The sequence below is a fragment of the Manis javanica genome, chromosome 13 (assembly GCF_040802235.1).
Source record: "Manis javanica isolate MJ-LG chromosome 13, MJ_LKY, whole genome shotgun sequence".
Taxonomy (NCBI): domain Eukaryota; kingdom Metazoa; phylum Chordata; class Mammalia; order Pholidota; family Manidae; genus Manis; species Manis javanica.
In genome coordinates, this window is record NC_133168.1 from 26,403,304 (window position 1) to 26,418,849 (window position 15,546).

Genomic DNA, 15,546 nt, shown 5'->3' on the forward strand with positions numbered 1-15,546 from the left:
CTAAATACATAGTCAAAGATTTAAGAAGGAAAGAACCACTTAATGCCCAACATGTAAATTTATATACTATCATTTTTCACCTATTCTCTTCTTCTTATGAAAACCTTCTTACATACATACATACACATATAAACATACAATTATATCTATATATTTTCTTCTCATTTAGCATCATCACATTATAAAGGAAGCAGTATGCTAAGGTGGGAAGCGCTCCAGTTAATTAGACAAATGCAGATTTCAGCAGGGCCCCCTTTTTGCTGGGTGATCTCCAACAACTTACTTAATTTAAACTTCGTACCTTCCTCAGCAAACTTCCAACTGAAGTACTATATACAACATGCCCCTTCTCCCTTCCCCTATGCTAGAACACTCTATGGACCTATGCTTTGAACAGACAGAGTACAGTGAAAGGAATTATTCTGAACTGACAAGGAAGCTGGAGCCACGAAGAACACCGGATTAGTTAACTAACTTTAACTAACTAAATTGAAACAGTGTCTGAATTAATTTCATTTTAACCAAGTCTTGCTTTATATCCCAAGTGGTGGATGCTCCCACGCAATCTCCTTTCTACTATGGAAATATAGTTATATGTATATAATAGTATAGTCTTTTGGCAGCTTTTTGTTCCATTAATTTTGAAGTATTTATTAACCTGTAAGGCGGAAAACACTGTTGAGTCATGACATGTTTTCTGTGAGAAAGTATTAGGCTTTGAAATATGTGCCTCTTATTTTTCATTAAGTCATAATTGCATCAAGGCCCTTCACTACCTGCTACCTGCCTCTTCCTTTTGGAGCTTCCTCTCATACTCGCACTGAAAATTTCTAAGAGGGAAAAAAAGCAGTTAAATGTCATTTCCTCCTAACTGCTGACAGTTTTTAGAATAAAGTAATTCTGAACTTATTTCTAATTCAATAACAATGTGAAGTTCAGTTTCCTACACAGGACATTCCACATACCCCTTAGTCCAATCTCCACACTGCAGCCAAAGTAACTTGTTCAAAATGCAAATAAGGTCATTTTACTTCTGGCCCCAACCTATTCCACAGCTTCCTTTCCCTCTTGGGGTGAAACTCAAAGGGCCCAGCAGTACTCTAAGGATCACCCAGGACCCTGCCTGAGCTCCAGCTACACTGTGGCCTGTTCGAGCAGGTCCTAGCCCCTCATTTGGTCATGTCTGACTTGACTTTTAGATTTTAACTGGAACAGGGTCTGACATAAGAAATAGCTTAATAAATTTGTTTTGAATTGTGTATGGGCAAACCTGCTCATCTTTCTCCTGGTTTTAATTTATAATACTGTTTCAACCCTCAAAACACCATTACTACAGAAACATAATATATTCTATGGTCAGTTAATTTTTTGTTCCATTATTTTTTTAAATTATAGTAAAACAGACATAACATTAAATTTACCATTTTAGCCATTTTTAAAATAATTACAACTCAGTGGCATTAAGTACATTTATACTGCTGTACAATCATTATTACCATCATCCATCTCCAGAAATTTTCATCATCTCTTATTGAAACTCTATATCCATTAAAGAAACTCCCTATTCTTTCCTTCTTCTAGCCCCTGGTGATGACTGTTCTACTTTCTGTCAGATGATTTTATTTTTTGTTTTGTATAATTAATAACATGGTTTATTTGTGTTTTTTTGTTGTTCTATTTACTAAGTTTTGTTTTACTTCCCAAGCTGTTTTGTAAGTTACATATATATTAACTAAATTAATCTTCACGATCATCCTACGGGATGATCTTTATTATCCTTATTTTATAGATGACGAAATGGGCACAGAGAATTTAAGTAATTTGCAGAAGGTAAGTAGTAAGGACAAGATTCATGGCTAGGCAGTCTCCCTTCAAAACCCATACTTTCTACCAGTGTTAAGCTGCCTCTCAGATAGTTATTAAAAACTGATTTTTGTACTGATGTCAGGAGAGTGTATAATTTTTCTCCAAATGGCAATGTAATCACCTCATCAGCAAAAAATGTTCTCTTATTTAACAATACCTATTTTAAAATATATTCTAGTAGCATCTCATATTGTTATTCTGATATTCTTGAAACTTTACTTATATATTAATCAGCCAACAATTGGCTTAAATAGATAAATGGAATAAAAACCTAGATTACCAGAGAAATTTTGTCTAGCTATTAAACTGGATTCACTGACCTAGTTAATGGAAAAAACTTCATTAGCTTCTTGAATAACTAACCTCTTAAAAGTCACAAGGCACCCTTATGAGGATATTAGAAAAGAGCTTTGCCTAATGGGACCAAGAATGGACAAGTCCTTAAAACCTTTCCTAACAACTAGATGCTGTAAAAATAAAGCCCTTGAAATTGACACCTGAACAGATACCATTATAAACAAAGCTTATCAAACCTGTAAATTGTGTAGTGGAGTAGGAGGTATTTGCTGCTGTTGAGGTTGGAAATATGCAAGCCGGCCATAAGGTGTTGACAACTGACAAGCAGGCGGAAAGTCATTCTTTACAACTGGAGTTCTAAAACTAAAAAGATATTTTTTAAATTTAAGACACTAAAAATCTTAAAAACAAGATTCTGACTCAGTTTTTCTGTGATTTTAAAAGGTAGGTATAAACTTAAAAGTGTTACAATCAACAGAATCCAAGTCAGTTCTCATAACAGAGCTGAATTATTTATTCTAGCTACACCACCACCAGAAATTTCATTTTGCAGTAATTCTTTGTGAAGTAATTTTTGGTCCCTAGACAAGAAATCCTTGTTAGTAAATAAGATAGTGTTTAAAATATGGAATTGGGATTATTTTATCAGAATTTAGCTAAGGCAAAGATCAGCCCTATGGTTAATCACAGAATTTATGAGTGCTTTTTAACAATGATGTTCTATAAGAGCCTGCTAACAATATCTGAAAGCCAATTACATGAAGAGTTTGGCTTTTTTTTTAAGGTATCATTGTATACACTCTTACGAAAGTTTCACATGAAAAACATTGTGGTTACTACATTCACCCATATTATCAAGTACCCCCCATGCCCCACTACAGTCACTTGTCCATCAGTGTAGTAAGATGCCACACTACTTGTCTTCTCTGTGCTACACTGTCTTCCCCGTGACCCCCGACATCATGTGTACTAATCATAATACCCCTCAATCCCCTTCTCCCTCCCTCCCTACTTTCTCCCACCCCTCCCCTTTGATAACCACTAGTTCCTTCCGGGAGTCTGTGAGTCTGCTGCTGTTTTAATCCTTCGGTTTTGCTTCGCATTTGTGCTTTGCTGTCTCACTATTGTATCCTCAACACCTAGTAGAGAACTTGGCACAAAGAGTTCCACAAATATGTTGACAAAAAATAACTAATCACTAATCTAGTTAGCAATCATTCTTTAAAATATTTTCTAGTAAAATGAATATACAGTAAAATTGTATTAAGTAGGTAAGAGACTAGGGTATAAAACCTCAAAGTCCAATTCTCATTAAGACTTAAATTATCACAGACTTAAATTATCCTCTAACACATTAAAAATAGACAAAATATAGTCATTACTGGGATGACATGATATGACACATTCCTTTACTTCCTTTCTTTGAAGTGTCATTAATTTGTTTTTGCAATATCCCTGTGTTTCCTTTTAATCAGCAGTGGCCATGCAATTCCTTCATCCATTCCTTATTCCCGTCCACTCAAGTCTTATACCTTTGAACACTCCTAGAATTATGTGATCCATACAACCAATCTCTTTCAGAAAAGATCACATACCAATTAACATCTCCATTGCTATAAAATGTATCCACCCTTTACCCACTCTAAGAATGCTAACCTTTAAAGTATCTCCCTCAATTACAGAGAGGCATCCATGAGGCAATGCATGACACTCAAGAAGCTTCACACACAGTATTTATAGGCTGTAGGCACAGATCACAGTAGGACAGAGACTTTCACAACAATCCCTAAAATTTTCTTCTAGCCACCTTCTCGTCCTCTTTTTACAGATGATAAAACTGATGCTAGGAAAAACAGTATGATTTTGCAAAGTCTTGAGAGATTCAACTCCAGCTCTGTTTGGCACTAAAACCAACATGTTAATGTCTACTGTATCACACTAAAAAACCAAACGCAGTTACCAGCTCATGTAATCATCCAAGGTACTGCTGCCGGGTGTCTTACAAATAGATTTGGGGTCAATCCATTTAGGTGTCGATATTGGTGGTGACTGCTTTGAAACTGAAAGGGCAGGTTGCTCAAAAGTGGTTTCTTTCTGCTAAACCAATATAAAAAAAAATCACAATTTAGATTTCCTAAATTATTTACCTGTTCAATAGTTTTACAAACATTATAACTTCAAAAAGAAAATATGAAATATAAATGCATGCTAAAATAGGTAGATAAGTGCATTCCAAATTTTTAGTAACTTTTTTGTAGAACTCTTACTCTCAATTCTGAAGCCTATTTATTATATTCTGCTCAAAGGGATTACAAGGAAAGGCATAGAGTATTATTTAACAAATCAAGGTCTGATATCCTCTCCCATCAGGGCTATTGTAACAAGTATTGAACTTTTATCATCTAAATAAGTACTCTGTGCTTCTGAAAATTAGTCTTCCTTCACCCAATAAAACCACATTCTCCACTTATGTTTCAGGAAATACTAATCATTTAGCAAATTTGAAAGTGCAAATAACTTAGTGTTCTTCACCCTCTTAAGAGACATGGAGTCTGTAGAATTTATCTCATACAAATCCCAAAGCAGTAACCAGTGAAAATTCTCTACAGCAAGAATCAGCAAATTACAAGCCTGAAGGCTGAATCTGGCCTGCTGCCTGTTTTTGTAAACAAGTTTTATTGGAACACAGCTATGCTCATTTGTTTACATATTGTCTGTGGCTGCTTTCATGCTTTAATGGCAGAGTTAGGCAGCTGCAACAGTGACCACCTGGCTTATAATGCTTACTAACCATTTACAGAAAAGTATGTCAACCGCTGTTCTACTACATTTCAATCAAATAGAGAACCACATTTCCCTTGAATTCTATTAGTAACTGAGCACTCACTAATGTCTTAGGAGGTTCACTTCAATTTGCAGACAGCTTTATTCACAGATATTTATACTAAAATAGTTTCTCTATTATAATTTCAGCCCACTGGTCCACATTATGCTGTCAAAACCCACAATGGATAAATCTAACTACTTTCTATGTTTTAGTGCTTTTTCTGGATAAATTTTCCATTTCATTTAAGATTTCCTCATATATACATACATATATATATACACACACATACACACACACACATTGGAATGGGAGACTAAGGTGAAATTAAGGAAATGATCCTAAGGAAGGAAGAAGTCACGAATTTAAGATTATCAAAGTCAATAAAAAACTATGATTATAGAAGTCAATAAAAAATAATGACCACTGCTGGGCTGAGGTAGACAGAAGTGATCCAGAGCCTAACATCTTCAAGGAATAATGGGAGTCACTAAGATACTGAGATGAAAACAGTAAGGAACAGGATGGTACATCCAGAAGTCAGACTCTCAAAAGGGCAGAAATGGTCAAGAAGCAGCAACACTGAGTATGTAGCCATAGAGTGAATGAGAGGTGGTGGGAAGGTTGCTGAAGTGGCAGTGACCTCAGGATATTGTCCAGTTCCTTTACCATATTTTCCTAAGAATATTATTCAGTGGTTTTTAATATATTCACAACAGTCCACAATCATTACCACTATTTAACTACAAAACATTTTCATCATCCTAACAAAAACCTCCATATCCTCAGCAGTCACTCCCCGCCCCTTCCAGTAACTAGCAACCACTGAGCTACTGTTTCTATGGACTTGCCTATTCTGGACATTGTTTATTACTGGGAGCACACAGTATACAGCCATTCGTGTTGGGTTATTTCCACTTTTTGACAATTATGAACAATGTTTGTGTGAACATTCATGGACAAGCTTTTGTGTGGATGTGTATTTTCAATTTTCTTGAGCACATACCTAGGAGTGGAGCTCTTTACTGCTCATATGGAGCTCTATGTTTAACCTGAGGAATTGCCATCCCATTTTCCAAATGACAGCATCATTTAACATTCTCACCAGCAATGTATGAGGGTTCCAATTTATCCACATCCTCACCATTAGTTATTATTGCCTCCTTTTAATTATGGCCACCTAACTGGGTGTGAAGTGTTTACTGTGGCTTTGGTTTGCATTTCCCTAATGACAAACAAATGATTTTGAGTCCATCCTATTGGTTTACAAGTTTCAAAAACAAAAAAAGAAGAGATGTTGTTTAATACGATTCATGTTTCAACTTGTCAGAATTCTCATCTAAGCGTCTGAGAGTTAAAACTATTTCCACAGTCACACCAACACATTATTTGCTTTTTTCACTTTCACTCTTTCATGAGTATATGTTGGAGTTTTCTAAAGCTATAAAATATGATAGTGAAATAGACTGAATGCAAAAGCAGATATAAGAAATCCAGTCTTTTGTTAAATCAACCATTAAAGAAATTGCAAAAATTACAAAATGCCCCTCTTTTCACTGTATTTTATTTTGAAAAATACTTATTTTTCAGGGGGCTATACAACTCAGTATAATAAAGGCCATATATGTCCAGCCCACAGCTAACATCATATTCAGTGAAAATATGAAATATTTTCCTCTAAGATACAAAGTAAGAAAGGATGCCCCCGTCCTAGCCAGAACAATTGGGCAAGAAAAAGAAATGAATGGACTTATACCCTGAAAACTATAAGACACTCTTAAGAGAAATTAAAGAGGATACTAATAAATGGAAATTCATCCCATGATCTTGGGTAGGAAGAATTAATATTGTTAAAATGGCCATCCTGTCTAAAGCAATCTACAGATTCAATGCAATCCCTATCAAAATAGCAATGTATTCTTCAACAAACTGGAACAAATAGTTCAAAAATTCATATGGAACCACAAAAGACCCCAAATAGCCAAAGCAATCCTGAGAAGGAAGAATAAAGCAGGGGGAATCTCACTTCCCAACTTCAAGCTCTACTACAAAGCCACAGTATTCAAGACAATTTGGTACTGGCACAAGAACAGACCCATAGACCAGTGGAACAGAACAGAGAGTCCAAATATTAACCCAAACATATATGGTTAATTAATATACAATAAAGGAGCCATGGACATACAATGGGGAGATGACAGCCTCTTCAGCAGCTGGTGTTGGCAAAAGCGGACTGCTACACGTAAGAGAATGAAACTGGATCACTGTCTAACCCCATACACAAAAGTAACTTTGAAATGGATCAAAGACCTGAATGTAAGTCATGAAACCATAAAACTCTTAGAAGAAAATATAGGCAAAACTCTCTTGAATATAAACATGAGCAACTTCTTCATGAACATATCTCCCTGAGCAAGGGAAACAAAAGCAAAAATGAACAAGTGGGACTATATCAAACTAAAAACTTCTGCACAGCAAAGGACACTATCAGCAGAACAAAAAGGCATCCTACAGTATGGGAGAATATATTCATAAATGACAGATCCAATTAGGGGTTGACATCCAAAATATACAAAGAGCTCACACACCTCAACAAACAAAAAGGAAATAATCCAATTAAAAAATGAGCAGAGGATCTGAACAGACACTTCTCCAAAGAAGAAATTCAGATAGCAACAGGCACATGAACAGATGCCCCACATCGTTAATCATCAGAGAAATGCAAATTAAAACCACAACGAGATATCACCTCATACCAGTTAGGACTGCCAACATCCAAAAGACTAGGAACAACAAATGCTGGCTAGGATGTGGGGAAAGGGGAACCCTCCTACACTGCAGGTGGGAATGTAAATTAGTTCAACCATTGTGGAAAGCAGTATGGAGGTTCCTCAAAAAACTCAAAATAGAAATACCATTTGACCGAGGAATTCTGCTCCTAAGAATTTACCCTAAGAATACAGCAGCCCAGTTTGAAAGAGACATATGCACCCCTATGTTTATCGCAGCACTATTCACAATAGCCAAGCTAAGTGTACATCAGTAGATGAATGGATAAAGAATATATGGTACATATGCACAACTGAATATTATCCAGCCATAAGAAGAAAACAAATCCTACCATTTGCAACAACATGGATGGAGCTAGAGGGTATTATGCTCAGTGAAATAAGCCAGGCGGAGAAAGACAAGTATCAAATGATTTCACGAATATGTGGAGTATAAGAACAAAGAGAAAACTGAAGGAACAAAACAGCAGCACACTCACAGAACCCAAGAATGGCCTAACAGTTACCAAAGGGAAAGGGACTGGTGAGGATGGGTGGGAAAGGCGGGATAAGGGGGAAAAAGAGGCATTATGATTAGCACACATAATGTGGGGTGGGGGTGGCACGGGGAAGGCAGTATAGCAGAGAAGACAAATAGTGATTCTACAGCATCTTACTATGCTGATGGACAGTGACTGTAATGGGGTATGTAGTGGGGACTTGGTGAAGGGGGGAATATAGTAACCACAATGTTGTTCATGTAAGTGCATATTAATGATACCAAAAAACATTTTTTAAAAATAAATAAATAAATAAGAAAAAGAAATGAATGGCATTCAAATTGGAAAGGAAAAAGTAAAACTGTCACTATTTGCAGATGGCATCGTTTACATATATCAAACCCTGAAGATCCCACCAACTCTGTAAAATAGTTGGCAAAGCAGGAGGCCTGGTGGAAACCTCCTCCCCCACACAGCAAGGAAGCAAGGAGAGCAAATACAACTCACCCTGAAAATGACCTGAAGCCTGTAGAGCAGACCACCTCCACCTTGTGAGGAAGAGAGGCCCACACAGAGAAGGGTAATGTGGCAGAGCCGTGATCAATAGGGACTCCAGCCCTTACCCCATCCCAGCCCACAGGTGGGAAGAAGACTAACTGAGCGGGAAAGGAACAGGTGCGCCAGAACTCTGCAAACCTGGCCCTGGAGATCTGCTCTGGGAACACGAGTCCGCACTGCACTGGGTGTCTGGTAATTAGTGGGGCACCATTAACCACCAGAGAGTTGGAAAACTCTGGTAGGTTGAGACTCCAGTCACTTGTGGAGGACAGGCATGATCTATCAGTCCCCTGAGACCCAAAACAGAGATAGTCATATGAAGGATTTGCCAGCAGTGGGTGGAGTGCCAGAGGGGCGAGGGTTGGATGGAGCTCTCTCTGCAGGAGAAACAGCAGGTAGATGACACTTCCCCAGTCCTCCCTTAGCCAAAAAGATCAGGCAACTGCAGAAGCCCCAAATACTCCATTCCCCCTGCTACAGGTTCAGCCCTGAGGCACTTCCCTGCATACCTACCTGCTCACCCTTTTGGTTCCAAAGTGACAGACTTTGCAGCCTGGCAGACAGAGGGAGACTGCTGCCTGGCAGGCAACAGGAGGCTTTCCTAGCTCTCTTGACCCTATCTCAGCCCAACTAGGGAAATGCCTGCAGAAGCCAGCTCCCAAACACTCCTTCCAACTCACAGGGGCCTGGTGTGCTCATCTATGTCCCACAGATAGCTTGCCCATGAGCCCCATGACTCACAACACAAAGCCACGGGCCTGCCCCAGAGCCATGAAACCTCCCCACCCACCGCACTGGCCCAGTAACATATCCACCACTGCAAGGAAGAAAGAGGGTGGGCCTGCCTACAGTGATCCCAGAAGCACTGCTGCTCTGCTCAAAAAGGACACTGCAATATTACAATGTTCACAGAGGGCTGCCTGAGACAAACTGCTGCCACTGTGGATGGAGATAGACCACTGCCAGCAGACAGACAGAAAGGAGACCCCACCCAGAGCCCACCCACAGCAACCGTGGCTCCACCAAAAAGGAGAAGCAGGCACTGGAGAGGAAAGTCTTGAGCTTCTGGGCACCACAGGACACCTTCTCATAAAGCCATTATTCTCTAGACCAGGAGGCATACCAGATCCATCCAAGAGAAAGGGAGAAACACAGAAACCCTTAACAATGAGGAGGCAGAGGAATATGCTTCAAGCAGAATGATAGGATAAGACACCACAAAGAGGGCTGAATGAAATGGAGATCACTAGTCTTCTTGATACAGATTTCAAAGTAGCAAACATCAATGTGCTCACTGATCTGCAGAAAAGTACTGAAGATCTCAGGGAGGACTTTAACAAAGCAATACAGGAGTTGAAAAAGAGCCACTCAGAGCTGAAAAATATAGTACCCAAATGAAATACACAATGGAAGGAATGGAAGATTGTTATAGAGCAGATAATCAATGAGATGGAAAATAGAGAACAGTAAAACAATGAAGCTAAGGAGCAGAGAGAAAAAAGATCTGTAGAAACAAAAAGAGAAGAGAGCTGAGTGACAACTCCAAACAAAACAAAATTTGCATATAGGGATACCTGGAGGAGAAGAGAGAGACAAAGGAGCAGAAAGTCCCTTTGGAGAAATAATTGTTGAAAATTTCCCCAATCTGGGGAAGGAAACAGACACTGAGGTCCTAGAGGTGCAGAGAGCCCAAGGAAGACAACAAGAGACATATGATCAAAATGACAGATTAAGGATAAGGGGAGGGTGTTGAAAGCAGCCAGAGAGAGAAAAGATCACTTGGAGGGGAAGCCCCATCAGCTGTCAGCAGACATCTCAGCAGAAACATTACAGGCCAGAAGGAGTGGCATGAAATATTTAATGTATTGAAACAGAAGGAACATTAACTTAGAATCTACTACCCAGCAAAATTATCACTCAGATTTGAAGGAGAGAGCTAACATTTACCAGATTAAAAAAAGGCTGAAGGAATCCAGCACCACTGAACTACCTTAAAAAATACATTAAAAGGACTTCTGTAGATGGAACTATTCTTAAGCTTAAATAGTTTTCCACAGTGAAAATAAACTCACAGTAAGTGTAGTACACCAATTACTTACCAAGTGAGTATGAAACTAAAACAAAACACAACAAAAGTAGTAAAACCAACTACACACAAAATAAATCAAGAAATACACAGAAATACAGATTATGACATCTAATACATAAAGTATGGAGGAAGAAGAAGAATAAAAAGAAGTACTTTTAGGCTGTGTTAGAATAGAGTGACCATCAACTTAATACAGACCGTTATATAGTTTGGAAGCTATCCATGGGCCTCTGGCAACCATGAGCCTAAAGTCCACGACAGACACACAGAAGATGTGAAAAGAGAAATCCAATCACAACACTAAAGAAAACCATCAAATAGCAAGAGTAGAGTATAAGAGAGAGAAAAAGGATCAGAGAGGAACTACAAAAACCAGAAAGCAATTAATTAAATGTCAATAAGTAAATAAACACCTATCATTAACTACCTTAAGTGTAAATGGACTGAATGTACCAATTAAAAGACAGATGGATAAAGAAACAAGACCCATGTATATGCTGCCTACAACAGACTTACTTCAATCCCAAAGACATACAAAGACTGAAACTGAAGGGATGGAAAAAGATATTGCATGAAAGTAATAGGGGCAAAAAAGCACAAGTATAAGTATTTAAATCAGGCAAAATATACATCAAAACAAAGAAAGTAACAGGAGACAAAGAAGGAAATTCCAAAATGATAAAGGGATCAGTCCAACAGGAGGATATAACCATTAAAAGTATCTGTGCACCCAACTTAGGAGCACAAAACTATGTTAATCAAATACTAACAGAATTAAAGGGGGAAATAGACTGGAACTCATTCTTTTTAGGAGACTTAACACACCACTCAAATCAAGACAGGTCAACTACACAGAAAATAAGTAAGGACACAGAGACTAAACAACACATTAGATCAGATGAACTTTACAGGTATCCACAGGCATTCCACCTGAAAGCAGCAGGATACACACTTTACTCAAGTGCACATGGAATGTCCTCCAGAGTATATCACATACAAGGCCACAAAAAGAACATCAATAAATTAAAAAACATTGACATTGTATCATTTAACTGCTCAGAACACAATGGTATAAAACTAGAAATAACATGAAGAAAACAAAAAAATCCCACAAACACATGGAGGCTAAACAACATGCTTCTCAATAATCAATGGATCAATGAACAAATCAAAACAGAAAAACAGAAATCAAGCAACATAGGAAGACATATGAAAACAAAAAAAAACAACAGTCCAAAATTTGTGGGATGCCACAAAAGTGTTTCTATTACGGAAGTCCATAGCAAAACAGGCGTACCTCAAGATACAAGAACAATCCCAAATAAACAGTCTAAATTCACAATTAAAGAAACTGAAAAAAAAAAGAACAAAGGAAACCAAAAGTTAGTAGAAGAGGGGACATAATAAAGATGAGAGCAGAGATAAATACAATAGAGAAAAATATAACGATAAAAAAAGTCAATGAAACCAAGAGCTGATTCTTTGAGAAAATAAACAAAATAGACAAAACTCCTAGCCACACTGAAGGAAAAAAAGAGAGGATACATAAATAAACAAAATAGGAATAGTCACAATGGAAATCATGAAACACAGAATTACTAGAGAATTCTATGAAAAATTGTATGCCAAAAAATAAGACAACCTAGAAGAAATGGACAAATTCCTAGAAAAACACAACCTTCCAAGACTGACCCAAGAAGAAACAAAATCTAAACACACCAATTGCCACGAATGAAAATGAACTGGTAATCAAAATACTCCCAACAAACAAAAGTCTGAGACCACATGACTTCACAGCTGAATTTTACTGAACATTTAAAGAAACACTAATACCCATCCTTCTTAAAGTATTCCAAAAAGTAGAAGAGGAGGGAATACTTCCAAAGTCATTCCTTGAGGCCAGGATCACTCTAATACCAAAATCAGACACTGCAGTAAAAAAAATTTTAGACCAATATCATTGATGAACACAGATGCAAAAATCCTCACAAATATCAACAAGCCAAATTTAAAAAAAACACATAAAAAGATCATCCATCATAACCAAGTGGGATTTATTCAGAGATGCAAGGATGATACAATATTTGGAACTCAATCAATGTCATGCACCATATTAAAAAGGATAAAAACCGCATGATCATCTCCATAGATGCTGAAAAAGCACTCAACAAAATTCAACATCCATTCATGATAAAAATTCTCAACAAAATAGGTATAGAGGGCAAGTACCTCTACATAATTAAGGCCATATATGACAAACCCACAGCCAACATACTTAACAGCAAGAAGCTGAAAGCTTTTCCTCTAAGATCGGGAACGAGACAAGGATGCCCACGCTCCCCATTTTTATTCAACATAGTACTGCAGGTCCTAGCCACGGCAATCAGACAAAGGAAATAAAAGGCATCCACATTGGTAAGGAAGAAGTTAAAGTGTCATTGTTTTCAGATGACATATACAGAAAACCCTCAAGATTCCACCAAAAAACTTAGAATAATTGGGTTCAGCAAAGTTGCAGGATACACAATTAATATGCAGAAATCTGTTGCATTACTATAAATTAACAATGAACAACCAGAAAAAGAAATCAAGAAAACAACTGCATTTACAATTGCATCACAAAGAATAAAATAGCTAGGAATTAATCTAACCAAAGAGGTGATAAACCTGTACTCTGTAAACTGTGAGACACTTGTGAGAGAAATTTTAAAGAAGACACCAATAAATGGAAATCTATCCTGCACTCATGGATAAAAATTAATACAGTCAAAATGGCCATCCACCCAAAACAATTAACAGTTTCAATGAAATACCCATTAAAAATACCATAGGCAATACCAAAACCAGGCAAAGACACCACCAAAAAAGAAAATTACAGACCAATATCACTGATGAACATAGATGCAAAAATACTCAATAAAATATTAGCAAAACAAATTCAAAAATACATCAAGAGGATCATACACCATGTTCAAGTGGGATTCATCTCAGGGATGCAAGGATGGTACAACATTTGAAAATCCATCAACATCATCCACCACATAAATAAAAATAAAGATAAAAACCACATGATCATCTCCATAGATGCTGAAAAAGATTCGACAAAATTCAACATCCATTCATGATAAAAACTCTCAACAAAATGGGAATAGAGGGCAAGTACTTCAACATAATAAAGGCCATATATGACAAATCCACAGCCAACATCATACTGAACAGCAAGAAGCTGAAAGCTTTTCCTCTGAGATTGGGAAAAAGACAGGGATGTCCACTCTCCCCACTGTTATTTAACATAGTACTGGAGGTCCTAGCCACGGCAATTAGACAAAATAAAGAAACACTGTCACTATTTGCAGATGACATGATATTGTACATAGAAAACCCTAAAGACTCCACTCCAAAACTACTGGAACTAATATCGGAATTTAGCAAAGTTGCAGAATATAAAATTAATACACAGAAATCTGTTACAATGAACTAGCAGAAAGAGAAATCAGGAAAACAATTCCATTCACAACTGCATCAAAAAGAATAAAATACCTAGGAATAAACCTAATCAAGGAAGTTAAAGACCAATACCCTGAAAACTACAAGACACTCTTAAGAGAAATTAAAGAGGACACTAACAAATGGAAACTCATCCCATGCTCTTGGCTAGGAAGAATTAATATCGTCAAAATGGCCATCCTGCCCAAAGTAATCTACAGATTCAATGCAATCCCTATAAAAATACCAACAGCATTCTTCAATGAACTGGAACAAATAGTTCAAAAATTCATATGGAACCACAAAAGACCCCAAATAGCCAAAGCAATCCTGAGAAAGAAGAATGTAGTGGGGGAGGATCTCACCTCCCAACTTCAAGCTCTACTACAAAGCCACAGTAATTAAGACAATTTGGTACTGGCAGAAGAACAGAGCTATAGACCAGTGGAACAGAATAGAGAGTCCAGACATAAACCCATGTATATATGGTCAATTGTCAATTATTATATGACTACAAATATACAATGGGGAAAAAACAGTCTCTTCAATAACTGGTGTTGGGAAAAGTAGACAAATACAGGGAAGCACATGACCCCGGATTGCTGTCTAACTCCACACACAAAAGTAAACTCCAAATGGATCAAAGACCTGAATGTAAGTCATGAAACCATTAAACTCTTAGAAGAAAACATAGGTGAAAATCTCTTGAACATAAGCATGACCAATTTTTTCCTGGACACATCTTCTCGGGCAAGGGAAACAAAATCAAATGAGTAAGTGGCATTACATCAAACTAAAAAGCTTCTGTACAGTAAAGGACACCATCAGCAGAACAAAAAGCCTACAGCACGGGAGAATATATCTGTAAACAATTCATCCAAAAAGAGGCTAACATCCAAAATATATAAAGAACTCATATTTCTTAACACCAAAAAAACAACCTGATTTAAAAAATGGGCAGAGGACCTGAACAGACACTTCTCCAAGGAAGAAATTCAGGTGGCCAACAGACATATGTAAAGATGCTCCACATTGCTAATCATCAGGGAAATGCAAATCATAATTAAAATGAGGTATCACCTCACACCAGTTTGGATGGCCACTATCCAAAGGAAAAAAAATAAATAACAAAATAAATTAAAATAATAATTAGAAAAG

The 15,546-nt window shown here is 37.3% G+C and overlaps 1 protein-coding gene across 3 annotated transcripts in view; it reads right to left on the reverse strand.

Moving 5' to 3' along the window:
* Positions 1-15,546, reverse strand: part of TTK (TTK protein kinase) — a 68,447-nt gene that overhangs the window by 17,241 nt on the left and 35,660 nt on the right. For 2 of the 3 annotated variants that reach the window (XM_017649654.2, XM_073219364.1), the window contains exons 12-13: positions 4,124-4,260; positions 2,400-2,526 (exon numbers count right to left, since the gene is read on the reverse strand). In XM_017649654.2, coding sequence (XP_017505143.2) covers positions 2,400-2,526; positions 4,124-4,260 — 264 coding nt within the window. The remainder of the gene's footprint in view (positions 1-2,399; positions 2,527-4,123; positions 4,261-15,546) is intronic. The other variant, XM_073219365.1, reaches the window with a different exon arrangement.